A 16,095-nucleotide genomic window follows, 5' to 3' on the forward strand; every position below is an offset into this window, starting at 1 on the left:
GGCAGGGGTGAGGGGCTGCTGGGGTTCCCCGGGAAGTAGGACAGCAGCTGGGCCTCTCATCAGGACACCCACATCACGCCGTGACCTTCAGGCGACCTTCACTGTGGTTAGTGTGCATTGCCAGGGTGGGGACCTGGGGCTGCCACCCCCCACGCAGGCTCCCTCTCCCTGAGGGTTGAGGTGGGAGTTCTCAACCTCCTGGAGAAGCGGCGGACCGCCGGTGTCCGGGTGTCCAGGGAGGGAAGACTCAGGTCCAGAGTGACGGGGCCCCCAGTCCCCCTGCCCTCCCCAAACATTGAGGATCTGGGCCAGGCCTTCCTTACAGCCCAGAGCCCCCATCCTCTGCCTGGCCCAGATTCGGGGGTGCTGAGGCTGATGACAGGGCGCCTGCCGACCCCAGACTCACACCAGGGATTCCCTCCACTCCCAGAGGCAGGCGTGGCCTCAGGGTCACGGAGGACTCCCTGCTCTTAGGCCGGAGCAGGCAAGGCTGGTCATGGGGGTGGGTGCCCGGCGCTGGGGGGAGTAGATGGCTGGCTGGGAGGCACAGGCCTGTCACTGCCACCCTGCCTTCTCCAGCCTTCTGAGAAGACACCCTGGTTTTGTCACATCCAGGTCCTGGCGGCCTGGGGCCCATTCCTACCCCACCAAGGCCCAAGAGCCCAGACTCTGGGCTCCCACCCTGCCCTGCCTCCCCGCAGCCCACCCAGCCCTGAGAAGGGTATGCAGTCAGTTCTGCCCAGGCCCACGGGGCTGCTGTCCACCTCCTGTGACCGCACACCCTTCTCAGGGCTGGGTGGGCTCTCTTTCCCACCCTGGGTCAGCGTGATGGACATGGCACACATGTGGGCAAGACCGTGTCACAGATGAGGAAACTGAAGCCTCTGGCTGGTCTCATCCCGACACCCCAGCCCAGAGGGGGCCCACAGCCCCTGCTTGTGTGCTTGGAGGGGCTTTTCAGAAGGTGGGTGAAGCCGGAAGGAGGCTGAGCCCTGGAAGAAGAGGGTCCAGAGAACTGAGCAGGGTCTCTATAGGGACAAGGAGCTGGGAGCTGGACAGGACGCCAAGTCTCTTGTCCCAGCCTCGTTGGGTCTCCCCCACCCCCCAGGCTCATAGGATGCCCAGAGGTGAGCTGTCCTGAGCTGCTGCGGTCTAGACACCTGCCTGTCCACGCACGCCCCGTGCAGCCCGCCAGCACACCCACCATGGAGTCCAGAGGGAAGTCAACCAGCAGCCCCAAGGCCGACACCAAGGCTGCTGCTGAGGCCCGAGCGCCCACCGCCGCGGACGGGAAAGCCCCCTCGGCTAAGCCAGGGAAGAAGGAGGCCCAAGTGGAGAAGCCGGAGCCTCCAGCGGCCCCCACCCTGCCGCCTGCCAAGAAGACCCCGGCCAAGGCAGACCCTGCCCTCCTCAACAACCACAGCAACCTGAAGCCGACCCCCGCAGCCCCCAGCAGCCCCGATGCAGCGCCTGAGCCCAAGGGCCCTGGGGATGGGGCTGAGGAGGGCGAGGCCCCCGACGGGGGCCCAGGGGGCCAAGGCCCCTGCCCTTTCGAGAACTTGACCCCCCTGTTTGTGGCTGGGGGCATGGCTGTGGCAGCTGCAGCCCTGATTCTCGGTGTGGCCTTCCTGGTCCGAAAAAAATGATGGCTGGTGCCCAGGCGGGGGCACAGCCACTTCCTGTACAGACCTCGGGAATCTAGTGCATGCCAAGTTCACACACAGCTATCTATACATACGTAATACATATACTTGTGTACCCCCCATATACACGCAGAGGAAGAGAGAGAGGGACAGGCCCCCTGCCAGCAGTGGAAACCAAGCCCCCTTGGTCGGTCAGTCCCCAGCACTTACCCCTCTGAACCTGGGGGCAGAAGGAGCCCTGGCTCTGTGGGTTACAGAGCAGCACTGTTGGAGCCCTGACAGGGTGGCGGCTTAGGCTGGACCAGGGCACCTGAGGGCGGAGGAAGGAGTGGGCTGAGTGTGGCCCGCCTGCTCAAGCGTGCCAGCCTGTCCCAAGGGCCCCAGTGGTTCTGCGGGCTTCCTGGCAGCAACTTCCCAATGAGCCCCCAGGGTGGGTGCCCCCAGGGCTGGGCAGGGGTCTGGGATGGGTTCTGACCTGGGTCCAGCCCACGTGGGGACATTAAAGGGTGTGGCTGTTTCACTCTCCCCATTTCTGCTCTTTGCTTGCAACTTGGGGTGGGGCGTTCATCTGGGTGGGCTGACTCCGGGGGGCTGGCCTCAGGCGGGCGGCCACACGGGCGGAGTTTCCGAGCCACTTGCCCGGTCACCTGAGCCCTGGCTGGGTGGACAGACAGCCCGAAGGCTGGTGTTGGGAGGGGGCTCCCCAAGTTGACCTTCTAGCTGGGCCCCACATTTCCTGCCCTGACCCCCATCCCACCGTGCGGCAGTTGTCCTGCGGGCAGCTGAGAGCTTGGCAGGGAGGCGGCTGTGCCGGCCTAGCCCCCCACAGACGGCGCCTCCTGCCTCACCCAGCGTCCTCGGGCTCTAACAAGCGTATACATGCAATAACACAGGTAGAGTAGAACCGCTTGGCGGGTGACCGTCACCCACGTCCGCTGCCTCATTGTGCCTGCAGGGAGACCATGCGTTGCTGGGCCCACGGCACGGTGGCAGTGGGCACTGTGGGAGCCCGATGTGCCCTTGCCTGGCCAGCTGGCCACTGGAACCCCAGGCCTGAGTGGAGGCCGAGTCTGAAATAAACTCTAATTATCTAAAGGCTGGGCTGGCGTCCTCACCTGCACGCGGCCGGGACAGGCTGGGGCTGCCTGTCTGGGTGTGTGGGGTGTCATGTATCCACACCGAGGGCCTTCCAGGGAGGGACAGGGACCCCCAGGTGCCCCTCACCAGCCCTTCCTGCCACCTCCGTGCCCTTGATCCTGGTGAGCTCTACCCACAGCCCCGCCCAGGGCCTGGCCCCTCCCAGACAGCCACAGCCAGGCCTTCCTGCAGGCCCTGACGCTAGATGGACACCCAGGGGCTGCAGGACCCACCCCCAGGCCCAGGCTGCTGGCCACAGCATGGGGTCGAGCTGTACTGGAGCCACGTTGGGAGGGGAATGGGGACCTTGGCCCTCAGTCGTCCTCTCCAGCTGGGGACGCTTTCTCGACCCCTCTCTGCAGTGAGCTCACCACTCCAGGGGGGGTGGGGAGGTCGCTGCAGGGAGGGGGGTCCCTCCTCTCATCACCTTCCACCCGCAGCTCGCTGCCCACCCTGGCCAGGTGTCCAACTGGGGGAGTCGCGCGGGCGTGGGCTCGTGGGGAGGAAGGCCCCCTGGGCTCCAGAAGTGCTCTGCGGGCTTTGTCACCCTGGGCCCCACGGACTTCCTCAAGCTGGCTGGGGGCACGTCTCTCCCTTCTTTTCCAGGTACTCATCCCCCATTGGTGCACCCATACCTCAGGCCCAGACAAGTCCAGAGCCCTTCCTTGGAGTGAACACACTCCAAACAGACAGACCTGACACCCTTACCCTGAGCCATCTGGCCTGAGCTTGGCCACAGAGAGCAGGCGGACGGTGCCCACACCCGCAGCCTCCAGCCCGCCGGCCCCACAGGCGCCGGGGCTTGCCTACCTTCTCCAGCCAGCCAGGCCCCTCTCCCCTTCTCTGTGTTCTGCTTGCACCTAAAATGCAAACAAACGAAAATCCTTCTGCCATTTTAGGGGACTTGGGGCGGGACGGAGGTGCCTGTGAAGGTGAGATCTGTCACCTTCAGCTGGACACCCAGGGCTCGGTCCTCCCGATGCGGTGATGTTCTCCCCGTGTTGCTGCCTCATTTTACTTCTCCATTCTCTGTTTGTTTGTTTGTTTTTTGCGGTACGCGGGCCTCTCACCGTTGTGGCCTCTCCCGTTGCGGAGCACAGGCTCCGGACGCGCAGGCTCAGTGGCCATGGCTCACGGGCCCAGCCGCTCCGTGGCATGTGGGATCCTCCTGGACTGGGGCACGAACCTGTGTCCCCTGCATCGGCAGGCGGACTCTCAACCACTGCACCATCAAGGAAGCCCCCTCGATTCTCTATTAAAGGATATTTAGATTGTTTCAGAATTTTTGCAACTTTAGACAAAGCAGTAATGGAAATCCTTGTCCTGCCCCGGTGCCCTGTTTCTCTGGTCATCCTGCGTGCACATCTGACCTTTATTTTATTGTGGTAAAATGTACATTATATAAAATTTACCATTTTATCTTAAACTTTTCGGTGCACAGGACTTTAGCATTAATCACATCCACACTGCTGTGCTAGCATCACACCATCCGCCTCCGGAAATCATTCATCGTCCCAAACTGACAGTCTGCCCCCATTAAACACTCACTCCTCATTCCCTCCCCCCCACCCCACCCCCCCGCCCTCACCATCTACTTTCTGTCTCTGTGAATGACGACTCTGGGGACGTCATGTGAGTGGAATCAGACAGGATTTGTCCTTCTGTGTCTGGCTTATTCACTGAGCATAATGTCCCCAAGCTTCATCCATGTTGTAGCCTGTGTCAGGATCTCCTTCCTTTTAAGGCTGACTATCCCATTATATGCATGGACCACCTTTTGTGTGTCCGTCATTCGCTGATGGGCACTGGGCTGCCTCTTCCTGTAAGGCTGCTGTGAACACGGGTGTGTGCATACCTGAGGCCCTCCCTACGGTTCTCCTGGGACTCACCCAGACGTAGGCCACACTGTGTATGCACCTTAAACTCGGCTGCCCTGTCTCGTGCCCATGGGTCGGCCACGAGAGCAGAGCTCCCCTCCCTTGGTGACACAGGAGCAGGTGAAGCACTCAAGGTTTTAAAGCCCATCTGGGGACTTCCCTGGTGGCGCAGTGGTTAAGTATCTGCCTGCCAGTGCAGGGGACACGGGTTCGTGCCCTGGTCCGGGAAGATCCCGCATGCCGCGGAGCAACTAAGCCCACGCGCCACAACTACTGAGCCTGCACTCTAGAGCCCGCGAGCCACAACTACTGAGCCCGCAAGCCACAACTACTGAAGCCCATGCGTCTAGAGCCCACGCTCTGCAACACAAGAAGCCACCGCGGTGAGAAGCCCGCGCACCGCAACGAAGAGTAGCCACCCCTCGCTGCAACTAGAGAAAGTCCGCGCACAGCAACAAAGACCCAACACAGCCAAATATAAGTAAATTAAATAAATAAATAAAAATAAAGTCCGTCTGAACAGGGGAAGCTGGCCACTTCTGGTTGTTTCTGTTTGCACTGATCCAACTGCTACTTTTCACCAGGTTCTTGGCCATCTGGGCCTTGCCTTTTCTGACTTTTTTTTTTTAAGATTTTATTTATTTATTTTTGGCTGTATTGGGTCTTGGTTGCTGCGCGCGGGCTTCCTCTAGTTGCGGCGAGCGGGGGCTACTCTTCGCTGTGGCGCGCGGGCTTCTCATTGCAGTGGCTTCTCTTTGTTGTGGAGCACGGGCTCTAGGTGTGCGGGCTCGGTAGTTGTGGCCTCAGGTTCAGTAGTTGTGGCTCACGGGCTTAGCTGCTCTGTGACATGTGGGATCTTCCCGGACCAGGGCTCGAACCCGTGTCCCCTGCATTGGCAGGTGGATTCTTAACCACTGCGCCACCAGCGAAGTCCTCTTCACGTGTTTTATACTGCAAGCCTTCATCACATGGCACTATCTGCATTCAGTGGCTGGCTTACACCTCACTGTTTCCTGCATCTAGAAGTTCCAAAATCTCAGCTTATCACACGGAGCTGTTGCTCTCTTTACCATGCAAGCTTTTGGAACCTCGGTTAGAAGGATGTTCTCCCTTGTTGTAGTCTAATACTCTTGGCATTTACTCACGTTTAGGCCTTTAATGCATCTGGACCTTAGGTTTTGTGTGGAGTAAGCTGGAGAGCTTGTGGTCTTTCTTTCTCACCAGCAGGTGTGATGAGCCAGCAACAGGCAGTGGACGGTCCCCCTAGCCCCACGGTGACTCTGTCTCCTGCTGTCACTTCCCACACAGCCAGGGCCTATCCTGAGCCTGGGTCTGCCTGCACCTGCCACAAGGCCACACTGTAGTTTTGTGATATCACTTTGTAGCCATCTCCTGTTTCTTCTGAGGCTCAGCTTCGCGTTCATAGCATCTCTAAGCTTGAGGAATGGAGGCATGCTTCCAAAATGAGAAAAACAACACACACACACACACAACCTCTCGGGGACGCCCAGGCTAACTTAAGCTACTTTTGTTACAGAACTGCTTTTATATTTATTTATTTGTTTGTTTGTTTATTTGGCTGCATCGGGTCTTAGTTGCAGCGTGCAGGCGCCAGAGGCCACGGGCTCGGTGGTTGTGATGTGCGGGCTTAGTTGCCCCGCGGCACGTGGGATCTTAGTTCCCTGACGAGGGATCGAACCCGAATCCCCTGCATTGGAAGGCAGATGCTTAACCACTGGACCACCAGGGAAATCCCAGAACTACTTTTAAGGTCTAAACAAAATACCAGCTATAAAAAGTATTTAGTGTATAAAGAGTACACACTGTAAATCCCACTCGAACTTACAAGGACACCTGAAAACCAGGAGAACTCAGATGGCAGCAGCATCTCCAGGGACGGAGGCACCAGTGGGCTGGGCACTGAGGGAGGGGCTGCTAGGATAAGCTGTGTCACACGTGGGGTCACCGTATAGGGACGCAAAAAGTGTAGGGGTCCAGTGTGCTTTCCTCTCTAGCACCCTCTCCTCTCCCGAGAGTAACTTCCCTTTGGGGACCCCACCGTGGCACGCATCCTCAGTATGCCCGGGGGTGGGGATGCCAATGCCTCAGGATCCTGCCCTCCGCAGATATGGGCATGGCCAGGTAGGGGCCTTTGGAAATGCTCTTCCTCCAGCAGGGCAGAACAACCGAGGCCTGCGGAGGGCAGAGGTGCGGGCGGCTCGCTGCTGTGGACCCTCCCCCTGGCTGCTGCATCAGGCCTCTCTGATTCCTGGGCCTTCAGCGCACCCCTGGCCCCGAGGCTCCCTGACCTCAGGGAGGTCCCAGGGCCAGGCAGGCAGAGGCTCCCTGCGCCCCAGTGACTGGTCCTGCCGTGCCTGGGCTTCCTGTCTGGTGCCTTCGGCCCCCGGAGCCGGTGCTGGCTGTCCGAGGGCTGCTGAGAAGAGCGAAAGCCGCACCACGTCCACATGCCACGGCCCCCGCCCCCCGGCCCCGGCATCAGGCACCTGTCCCGGCAGGAGAGAAGTGCATGCCTGTGTGTTGCAGAGGGCGCTGAGGGAACGTCTCTGGGATCCACCCCGGCACATGGCAACAAAAAGCCTGGGTGTAAGTCGGCCCCGCCTTCAGCCCAGTGGTACCCGGAGGTGTGTCTGAGGGGAACCCCATGCAGACCCTCCCCTGGATCCTCCCAGGTGACTGCTGCTTCCTGTCCTGATGTCCTGGGCATTGGGATGGGCCAGCTTGAGACAGAACCCACCTCCCTGTCACATCACCCCACTCCAGGCCACAGATCGCCACTGCCTGTCCAACTGCCTGATGTCCTCCAGCCAGGCCCTGGCAGCCTGGGGTCAGACAGTGGAACCAGCTGATCTGTCCTCTCAACAGTACTGCTGAAGTCCCACCCGAGGCAGAGGGACCCTGTGCCCAGCCCGCTGCCCTGGCCTCAGCCGCCCCAGCCTTTAGGGGCTGGTGCAGGGTCTGCATAACCCACAGGTGCTTGAGGTCTAAGTCTCTGGATCCACCCTGCCCAGCCTCGGCCAAAAGAGAACCTGGAACTGAGGGGCCTTAGCCCTGCTGGGAAGAGGGATGCATCCTGGGCCTGGGACATGGCCACTCTGCCCGCTGCCTGGTAGCTGGCCTGCCCGTGACACACCCACCCTGAGAGAGCCCCAACCCCAAGTCCTTATATGGGAGGCCCACTGGGCAGTCAGGCTGAGCTAGCAAAGGGGCACTCAGGGCAGTCCTTGCATGGGGTGTTCTCAGAACGGGAGAACTGGGTAGACAGTGCCTTAGTGCCCATGGGCTTTGACGGATGGTTAGGAGTTTGACGGGCAGAGAGGTACTCCAGCATTCCAGAGGTAGGAATAGGAAGTGCAAAGGCCCCCAGGGAAAGGCTCAGGCGTGCTCTGAAAAGAGGAAGTTGCCAGGGGAGCAAAAGCAGGGGTGACCTGAAGCACTGGTCAGCAAGCCCCCCAGGAATGGCCCCCCACTCACCCAGCCTTGGCTTCCAGGGTGAGCAAGTTCCAGAGACAGGAATGAAATGCTGGCGCAGGACAACAGGACCTTGTGATCCCCACGTACCTTGTGCCTCAGGGTCCCAAACAAGTGCAAGAGCCCAGGTTCAAGGGTGTCACAACCCCCAACAGCAGAGCCCCTGTGCCCAGCCCCCAGGCCTCCCCCACCTTCACCTGCCCCACCCAGGCGCTATTGGACAAGGAGGTACCTGAATAGCATGTAGATGATGCCAGGGGGAGGTGGGTGAGCCTACACCTCAGGTGTGACCCAGGGCAAGAGCTGTGGGATGAGGCTCAGCAGGACGGGTGGGGGCTCTGAAGGGGGAGCCCCAACCTCTCAGGTCTAGATCCTTCCCAGGAGACAGTCACCAGGCCTGGGCTGCTGGCTGCAGATCTGTCTGGTCCCCAGGCCCTCCTGCATCTGCTCTGAGAGGAGGAGTCACCTGCCAGTCGCTCCCCTGCAGCAGCCGCCATCACCCCCGGGTGTGCACGGCCACCTGGCCCAGGTGTGGGCCCCGAGGCCAGGCCTGAGTGACAGGCCCCACCTCAAACGCAGGGGGTGGGGTGTGAGGGACAGGGGCCGCCCCCTGGGATGGGAACCCACTCAGGAAGGGGCAGCGAGACTGCAACCCCACCTGGGGGGCACCCCAGTCACCATGACAGGTCATCTTGTGTGCGTCCTCCCCACTGGACCCGGGGGCAGACACGGAGAGGCAGGCCACTGCCAGACCCAGAATGAGGCTTCTGGCTTGTGAGGCCCCATGCCACCACCGCTGCCTCTGTGCAGGGTGCGCCTCCCAACTCCACATGCCACGTGGGACCCGTACCCTCGCAGGCTGGCCTGCGCGGCCCTGGACTGGGCTTGGGCAGGGGAATGAACTGTGCTCCTGACCACGGTTAGGAGTCGGGCCAGGGGGCTGCTCAGGGCTGCTGAGGGATCTGGCCCGAGAAGACCCTCGGAGGCCTCTCCTGCGGCCCCGCGCCCAAGCTCAGACCTCTGTGCGGGCCCGCCTGGGCCACGAGGCGGACGGCGTCAGAGGAGTGGCCCGGGCGGACCTTGACCTGGACTCCGACCCGGACCAGGGCTGGGAGGGAAAGGCGGGGCGGGAGGCGGGATGGCGCATGCGCCCGGCGCGGCTCAGCCCAGCCCCCAGGCCGCCGCGGCCCTTGACCTTGCCCCTGGCACGCTCCGCGCACGCGCAGGCCGCACAGGCCGTGGCTGGGCCCATGGCGTCCGAGCGGCTCCCGAGCCGGCCAGCCTGCCTCCTCGTGGCCAGCGGCGCCGCCGAAGGTGAGGCTCGAGAGGGCGGGGCGGGCGGGGGCGGGGGCGGGGGCCGTCCGCCGCGGATGCTTCCGCCCGGGCCGGGGTTCTGTGGAGTCGAGGACCGGGGATGGCGGCCCGCCGCGGGTCTGGTCAGTACGCCGGGCCGCCGCTCTGGGGGAGCCGGGGAGGCGGGGCGGCGAGGGCAGTGGTGTCTCCTCCCCGCACCCTCCCCGCTGCCCGCCGGCCCGGCACACGGCCCGGAGGACGAGGGTGGGGAAGGGACGGGTCCGATGGGCTCGCGGGCGCCGTGGCTGGTGGGGCCCGGTTCTCGCCCAAGGCCCCCGGGTGCTCAGGGTCAGCAGGGGAGGAACGAGCCGGTGAGGGTGGCTGGCGCACTTCCTGGGTCCTCCCCTTGCTACCTGCATCGCAGAGGAGTGATGAGCTCGAGGTCGAACGGCGGGAGGTGGAGAACCAGGGTTGGGACCAAGGGTCCGAGTCTGTTCCCGCCTTGACTTCTGTAGCTGCCCAGGTGGGCGAGGGAGTGAGGACCGCGGGTCATGGGGTCACAGTGTGCTGAGCCCCAGGGCCCCTGAGCTGTCCCCAGAATGAGGGATGGAGGAACTGAGGGACGCCCCTCTCCGCATGGGGAGTTCAAGGGTGAGCCATCGAGAGTGGGGTTCAGTCCTGAAGACGTAGGTGGCTGGTCGGAGTGCAGTAAGGGTGAGGAGGGGTCGCACTGGCTTGGCTGTGCCACGGGGAAGGGATGCTGAGGACATGGGGTGGGGGCACAGCGCTGACAAGGCTCCTGCGCTCCGTGGGCAGGACGAGCGGGCCCTCCAGAGTCCCTTCAGGGGAGCCTGGGGCGGAGCAGGTGGGGGTGGGAGGGCTGGAGGAACTGGGCAGAACTGGGGAGACCGTCTTTGCCCAATCTGTGGACTCTACGATGAATGTGTATTAATTTGTAAGAGTGAATAAAGGTGAAGGCGAGGTTTCGGGACTGGGTCCCTCGACTAAATAAAGGTGGAGGGATGCAGATCACGTCCCTTTAGAAGCAGGCGTCTCTGGTGGGGGGGCCTCGGCCCCCAGTGGCCGGGAGCCTTCGGACTGGGCATGCGCAGAAGAGGCTGCACGCAGCCCCGGGGCCGGGGCGGTAGGCGGGATACGCGAGCTCGGTGAGGAAGGGAGCCAGCGTCCCCCCCCCCCCCCCCCCCCCCCGGCCTGTGCACCGCGCTTCCTGCTGACACGTGCTGCGGCCCCACCTCCACGGCCACAGGCCTCGCTCACTGCCGCTCCTCTGTGGCTGCGATCGGGGGTGGGGCTGGTGCCCAGCCCCTGTGGTTCGGTGCGTAGACAAGCAGAGTGTCAGGGAACCTCATGCATGGGTTTGCCTTCTGGAAAGGCCTTTAGTGGTCAGGCTGGGGAGACAGCCCCCCTCGGGGTGCCAGGGGGGCTAGGGCTGCTACCCCAGCCATGGGAGGGGTGGGCCCCGGGGTGAGATGGGGTGCAGGGCTGCTCCCCAGGGTGGTCCGGGGCCGGGAGGAGCCCTGCACCCACCGGGCTGCATCTCCTCGCAGGCGTGTCAGCCCAGTCCTTCCTCCACTGCTTCACACTGGCCAGCGCCGCCTTCAATCTGCAGGTGGCCACCCCCGGGGTAAGTCCAGCCACCCTCTCCTCCAGGACAGTGTTCCACCCCCTGGGAGGAGCCGGGAGCCAGCTTGGGCTGAGGGCCCGGGACCCCGGTGGCACCAGCTAGTTCTGTTCCCCATTTTCTGAGACCTTTGGTCACGTGTGAGTGAGGGTGGCACAGACCTACCATTGGGAGGACTTCCCGGCCCTGGATGGTGTGGAACTCAGGGTCACAGAAGTGACCCATCAGGTGTTTCTCACTGCACCAAGGGTCACCCTGAGTGGGTGGGACACTTGCTTCCACTTTATAGACAGGAGACTGAGGCCACTCAGGGGCAGGAGGGGGCTGGGTGTGGCGAGGAAGCCGAGGGGCTGGGTGGTCGGGTGCCTTTGTCCCGAGGCACTGCTGTCAGTCCCAGCCCTTGTCAGCATTTTCCTGAGCCAATAGCGGGGGCGTCTCATGCTGGGCTCCTGCAGGGGAAGACCATGGACTTCGTGGACGTGAACGAGAGCAACGCGCGCTGGGTGCAGGACTTCCGCCTCAAGGCCTACGCCAGCCCCGCCAAGCTCGAGTCCATCGACGGTGCGGGGCCTGGGGGGCCTGGGTGGGGGGTGGTTCCGGCTGGGGTCATGGCCCCAAAGCGCTCGCTCACTCTGTTCCTGGAGCATCCAGGGGCTTGTCCCGAAGCACTGTGGCCATCCGGGGCCGTGTCCAGCCCTGCGTCCCGTGGCCAGAGTTCTCCAGCTCGGGCTGGGGGAGGGAGTTGGCGGGCACACAGAGGTGGTTGGGAGCCTCGGGAGCCTTAGCCCACGTGGGGGTAAGTGACACAATCCTGTGACACAGTGGCTGGCAGGAGCAGAGAGGAGCTGGGCTGGTGGCCGTGTAGGGCCTGCTCCCAGCTGGCGACCTCGTTGTCTGTGACTGACTGGGCTGTGGTCTCCCGCCAGGTGCCCGGTACCACGCCCTCCTGATTCCCAGCTGTCCTGGGGCCCTGGCTGACCTGGCCAGCAGCGGGTCCCTGGCTCGCATCCTGCAGCACTTCCGCTCCGAGAGCAGTAGGTGGCCCCCAGGACTGGGGTTGGGGTGTGTATGCAGATTCGTGGGAAACGGGGCTCCACCAACAGGGAGGAGAGGCGGGGAGATGCCCAGTGAGGGGCGTGGACAAGTTTAGACGGCATGTGTACACACACACACACACACACACACACACACACACACACACACACACACACACACACACACACACACACACACTCAGGACGGGCATCCCTTCCCCATCCCTCCTTCCCCGACTTTGTGCCCATCAGGCCGCTGCCCCTGTGGTCCCTCTGCCTGGCTCCCTCGGGGGCTCGTGGCTGGGATGCTTACCTCCCAGATGGGCAGGCAGGATGCTGGCTTTGTTCCCGGTGGGGTTTGGGCTCGGAGGCTGGCAGGACTTCTGCTCTGTGGAGACGTGGCGTGCTGCCCTGGCCTGGCATTGGCGGTGATGGGCAAGTGGCTGCGATGGGGCTGGGACGCTCGTTAGGGCGTGTCCTCTGTTGGTGGGAACGGGGCCTCCTGTCCCCAGGCAGTGATTGTCTGGGCCGCCTCAGCCGTGGGAACGCACTCATGCCAGGCTGCCCTGAGAGGGAGCCTCAGAGCCAGGGGCCTCCCCCCGCCGCATTCAGAGGGGCCGTCTCCCAGGCGGGCTGCCCCGCGGTGCCTAGAGGCCAGGTCGGGGCCTGGAGCCAGGCGGGTGGTTCTGCGGGGCAGAGGGTGGTGGCGCTCCGGTGTGACAGGTGGCCTGGCACCCGACTTCCTCCTTGTACCTGTTTCTTGGCCACGAGAACGACTTGAGGGGGTCTGGGTTCTAAACAAATCCTAGTTCTGAGTTGTATCTGGGGAGGGGAGCCAGGGAAGTGGAAATGTTGGCAGGGGCCTGGGCGGCTTCCAGTGCCTCACTCTGGCCTTGGCCCTGCTTCCAGAGCCCATCTGTGCTGTGGGCCACGGCGTTGCCGCCCTCTGCTGTGCCACCAATGAGGACAGGTCCTGGGTGTTCCAAGGCTACAGCGTCACGGGGGTGAGTGCTGCAGGGGTGCTGGGCTGTGGATGGGTATGGAAGATGTGCACACGCATCGAGAGCAGGCGGACTGGCTGGGGGCCTGCTGGGGGGCCCAGGGTCCCCTCCGGTGGGGGCAGCAGTCATTTGCCCAGCTGGGGCTCTTGGTTACCAGCATGGGGCAGGGGTGGGGAGCAGGGGCCCTTCGGGGCCTTTTCATGCCTGTTGAGTATGTCACTCCTTTCGGGTCCAGGAAGCGGTGCCGCCACTTGGGCAGAGGGCCCGGCTGGACGTGGAGCCAGTCCGGGTCCTGGGGCAGGTCTGGGGGGATCTGCCGGGCGAGGACTGAGGCCTAGGTGCAGGGGCTGCACGGGGCCGGCCTGGCCGGTGGCTGGGAGAGGACAGGAGGAGAGGGGCAGGGGCTCTCCTCTGGGGGGGACCTCGGTCACCACCCCTCGCGTGGCTCTGTGCTCGACCCCCAGCCCTTCTGCTCGTTGAAGGGCTCTGCCCTGAGGTCACCTGCCCGGCTCATTCTGGTCACCCGTGTGCCCCGATGCTGGGCGAGGCGGTGACAGGCAGCTCCCGCCCTACGGTGGCCTTGTCACCTCAGGCCACCCCACGGCGGGAGAGCCTCAGCCCCGGCCCCTGCTGCGGGCCCTCCACCCTCAGCAGCCCCCACGTGGTAGGCGTGGCCCCCTGAGCCTGGGTGCCCTTTCCCCGCAGCCTTCCGTGTACGAGCTCGTCCGGGCGCCCGGCTTCGCCCACCTGCCCCTGGTCGTGGAGGACTTCGTGAAGGACGCGGGGGCCTGCTTCAGTGGTGAGTGGGGGCCCTGGCCAGGCCCGCCTGCAGGGGCTGAGTGTCCAAAGGACCTCGGGGGCCAGCCCTTGACCACGAGTCCCCGGCCCGGGAGGGCAGGTGCGGGAGGGTCTCAGGAGCTGGCCCAGCACGTGGCCTGAGGCCTGAGCCCCCGGGGGTCTCCTGCAGCCAGCGAGCCTGACGCCGTGCACGTGGTGCTGGACCGCCACCTGGTCACTGGCCAGAACGCCAGCTCCACCGTCCCGGCCGTGCAGAACCTGCTCTTCCTCTGCGGCAGCCGGTGAGGGGCCTTGGCCTGGGTGGCAGGTGGGACGCTGCCTTGTGACTGGCCCCTTTGCCTTGACCTGGCCTCCGTCCCGCAGGAAGTGAGGTGGCCCCGAACTGAGCCCGCCAGCGGATGCCACCACCTCCAGATGTCCCGGGTGTCCCGAGAGGCAGCTGGACTCTCAGGCTTCCGGGAACCCCGTCTGCACGACACCCCAGCCTGGCTTGCTGGGGGCTCTGAGGATCCTCCCTGAGGGGTGAAGGCTCTGGGGGAAGGGCTGAGCCCCCCACCCTGCAGAGTCTCCTCAGGGAGGGGTGGGGAGTACCGAGGGCCCGCTGGCGGCCGGGTGGCCCTGGAGCATTCTGAGTGCCCCGCAGAGGGTCGGCTGTGGGGTCCGGGCTGGGGTCTTGACTCCTCTGCCCGTCCCTGTTCACCCTGGCGGGGGCGGGGGGGTCAGAGGCTGAGCCTTCCTGGAAGCTGGGTGGCTGCCGGCTGGGATCCCAGGGTCCCGCTTCTGTGCTGAGGCTCCTCCCAGGCCTCCCTGCGGTCTCCCCAGGCCTTTGGGCGTTGGTGGGGGCTGGGTGGGGAGGGGCCCGCTGGCTGCTGCTGAAGAACCTGCTCTCACCCTAACCCTTGCCTAGTGCACGGTTTCAAATGTGATGGAGACCCCGTGTTAAGGCCAGGATGGACCTTGGGGTGGATGCTGCAGTGTCACCACGTCCCTTCTGATGTTGAGAAACACTTTTAATTCTGGATACAACACACGGCCCTGCCCAGGTGGCCTCGGGTCCTGACGGCCGAGCCTGGTTTTGCAGCTGCTCTGCCTGTTTCAAGGTGGATGTGACGGAGCCGAGTTCCACTTGGAAGGAGGCCTTGAGTGGGGCTGGCTGGGCTGGGTTGGCAGGGGCGGCGGACAGTCCTGGGGATGGCAGGTGGCTGTCCAGCCAGCCGAGTCCCAGTGCAGCCTGGAGGCTCTCCAGCTTCCCCAGGGCACCTGTCCTGGCCTGTGGCCCTTGGCTGGGGCCTCCTGGAGCCGCTCTGGCCCCGTGTGTCACCATCCTTGTCTCAGCCTGACTAGCTCTGCCGCATCCAACCCCTCAGGACAAAGGAGGAGGAAGCAGGGCGCCCGAGTCGGAGGCGATGCTCCCACGTGCTCCTTTCTGTCCGGCACCTCCCGGCGTCAGGGCCCCTGCCACCTGCTGGCCTGCTCTGTGCACACATGGGGCCTAGGCAGCCCCATCGTTCATCCCGTGTTTGCAGTCGCCACATCACGGAGTCATGGACGTCTCTGGACAAAAAGTTTTTTTCAAATGATGACGCCTTCTGACTGTGCAGACCAAGACCCAGGCGGGCTCTGCGGGGGCCCCTCCACAGCCCTGCTCCCTGGTCGCTGATGCTTTCTGAGTCTGCCCCACTGGCTGGTCCTGGGTATGCCAGGTCCAGGGCACTGGGGTGGCCACTGGGTGGGTGCAGGTGCCTGTGCCCCCGGGGGCTCCCCACATTCCCGGGGTGTTTAAAATAGACCCTGAGGTTTATCCAAGAGAAAGAAAGACCTACAACTCTACAAAAACAGTGCGTGAACATCTGTGGTGTTTTTCGCGATAAGCTGTAGCTTCCATAAAAGGAGCATTCTTACTACTGGACGGTATTAACGTCCATGCGGTGGACCCTTGGAAGCAAGCTCAGCAAAGGAAACCAGACAGATACGAAAAACCCCAAAACTCAGCGTGGGCCGGTAATTTGTGGCTGGGAATGGGGGCAGATCGGGGGACAAGCATGTTCTAAGGTGCTGGCCGCACAGGGTTGTACCTGTGAGCAGGCGGGCTTCATGTCCGTCACTGGCATCCACAGTCTCCATCCTGAGGCCCCAGGCCAGGCAAGATGGTGAGCTGAGACCTCCACGCCCTCCTAGGAC

General features: G+C 63.5%; 2 protein-coding genes across 4 annotated transcripts; both read left to right on the top strand.

Moving 5' to 3' along the window:
* Window positions 1-1,205: 1,205 nt before the first annotated feature.
* Window positions 1,206-1,646, top strand: CEND1 (cell cycle exit and neuronal differentiation 1; the record flags this gene model as incomplete). The annotated part of the gene is made up of 1 exon (XM_082844722.1): window positions 1,206-1,646. One exon carries the CDS (start codon window positions 1,206-1,208, stop codon window positions 1,644-1,646), a length of 441 nt encoding a protein of 146 aa, XP_082700848.1.
* Window positions 1,647-9,382: 7,736 nt separating this feature from the next.
* Window positions 9,383-16,095, top strand: GATD1 (glutamine amidotransferase class 1 domain containing 1; the record flags this gene model as incomplete). 3 transcript variants are annotated; one of them, XM_082844657.1, is made up of 8 exons in its annotated part: window positions 9,383-9,460; window positions 11,008-11,084; window positions 11,537-11,642; window positions 12,008-12,115; window positions 13,025-13,119; window positions 13,822-13,915; window positions 14,084-14,195; window positions 14,278-16,095. In XM_082844657.1, the coding sequence occupies 8 exons, from the start codon at window positions 9,397-9,399 to the stop codon at window positions 14,282-14,284; spliced, it is 663 nt and encodes a 220-aa protein (XP_082700783.1). The 3 variants fall into 3 exon arrangements, with proteins under 3 accessions (XP_082700783.1, XP_082700784.1, XP_082700782.1); XM_082844658.1 differs by lacking the exon at window positions 14,278-16,095 and having other exon boundaries at window positions 14,084-14,199; XM_082844656.1 differs by lacking the exons at window positions 9,383-9,460; window positions 14,278-16,095 and adding an exon at window positions 10,039-10,153 and having other exon boundaries at window positions 14,084-14,199.

The sequence above is a fragment of the Leucopleurus acutus genome, assembly GCF_964270905.1.
Source record: "Leucopleurus acutus genome assembly, chromosome: 8".
In the NCBI taxonomy this organism is placed as follows: domain Eukaryota; kingdom Metazoa; phylum Chordata; class Mammalia; order Artiodactyla; family Delphinidae; genus Leucopleurus; species Leucopleurus acutus.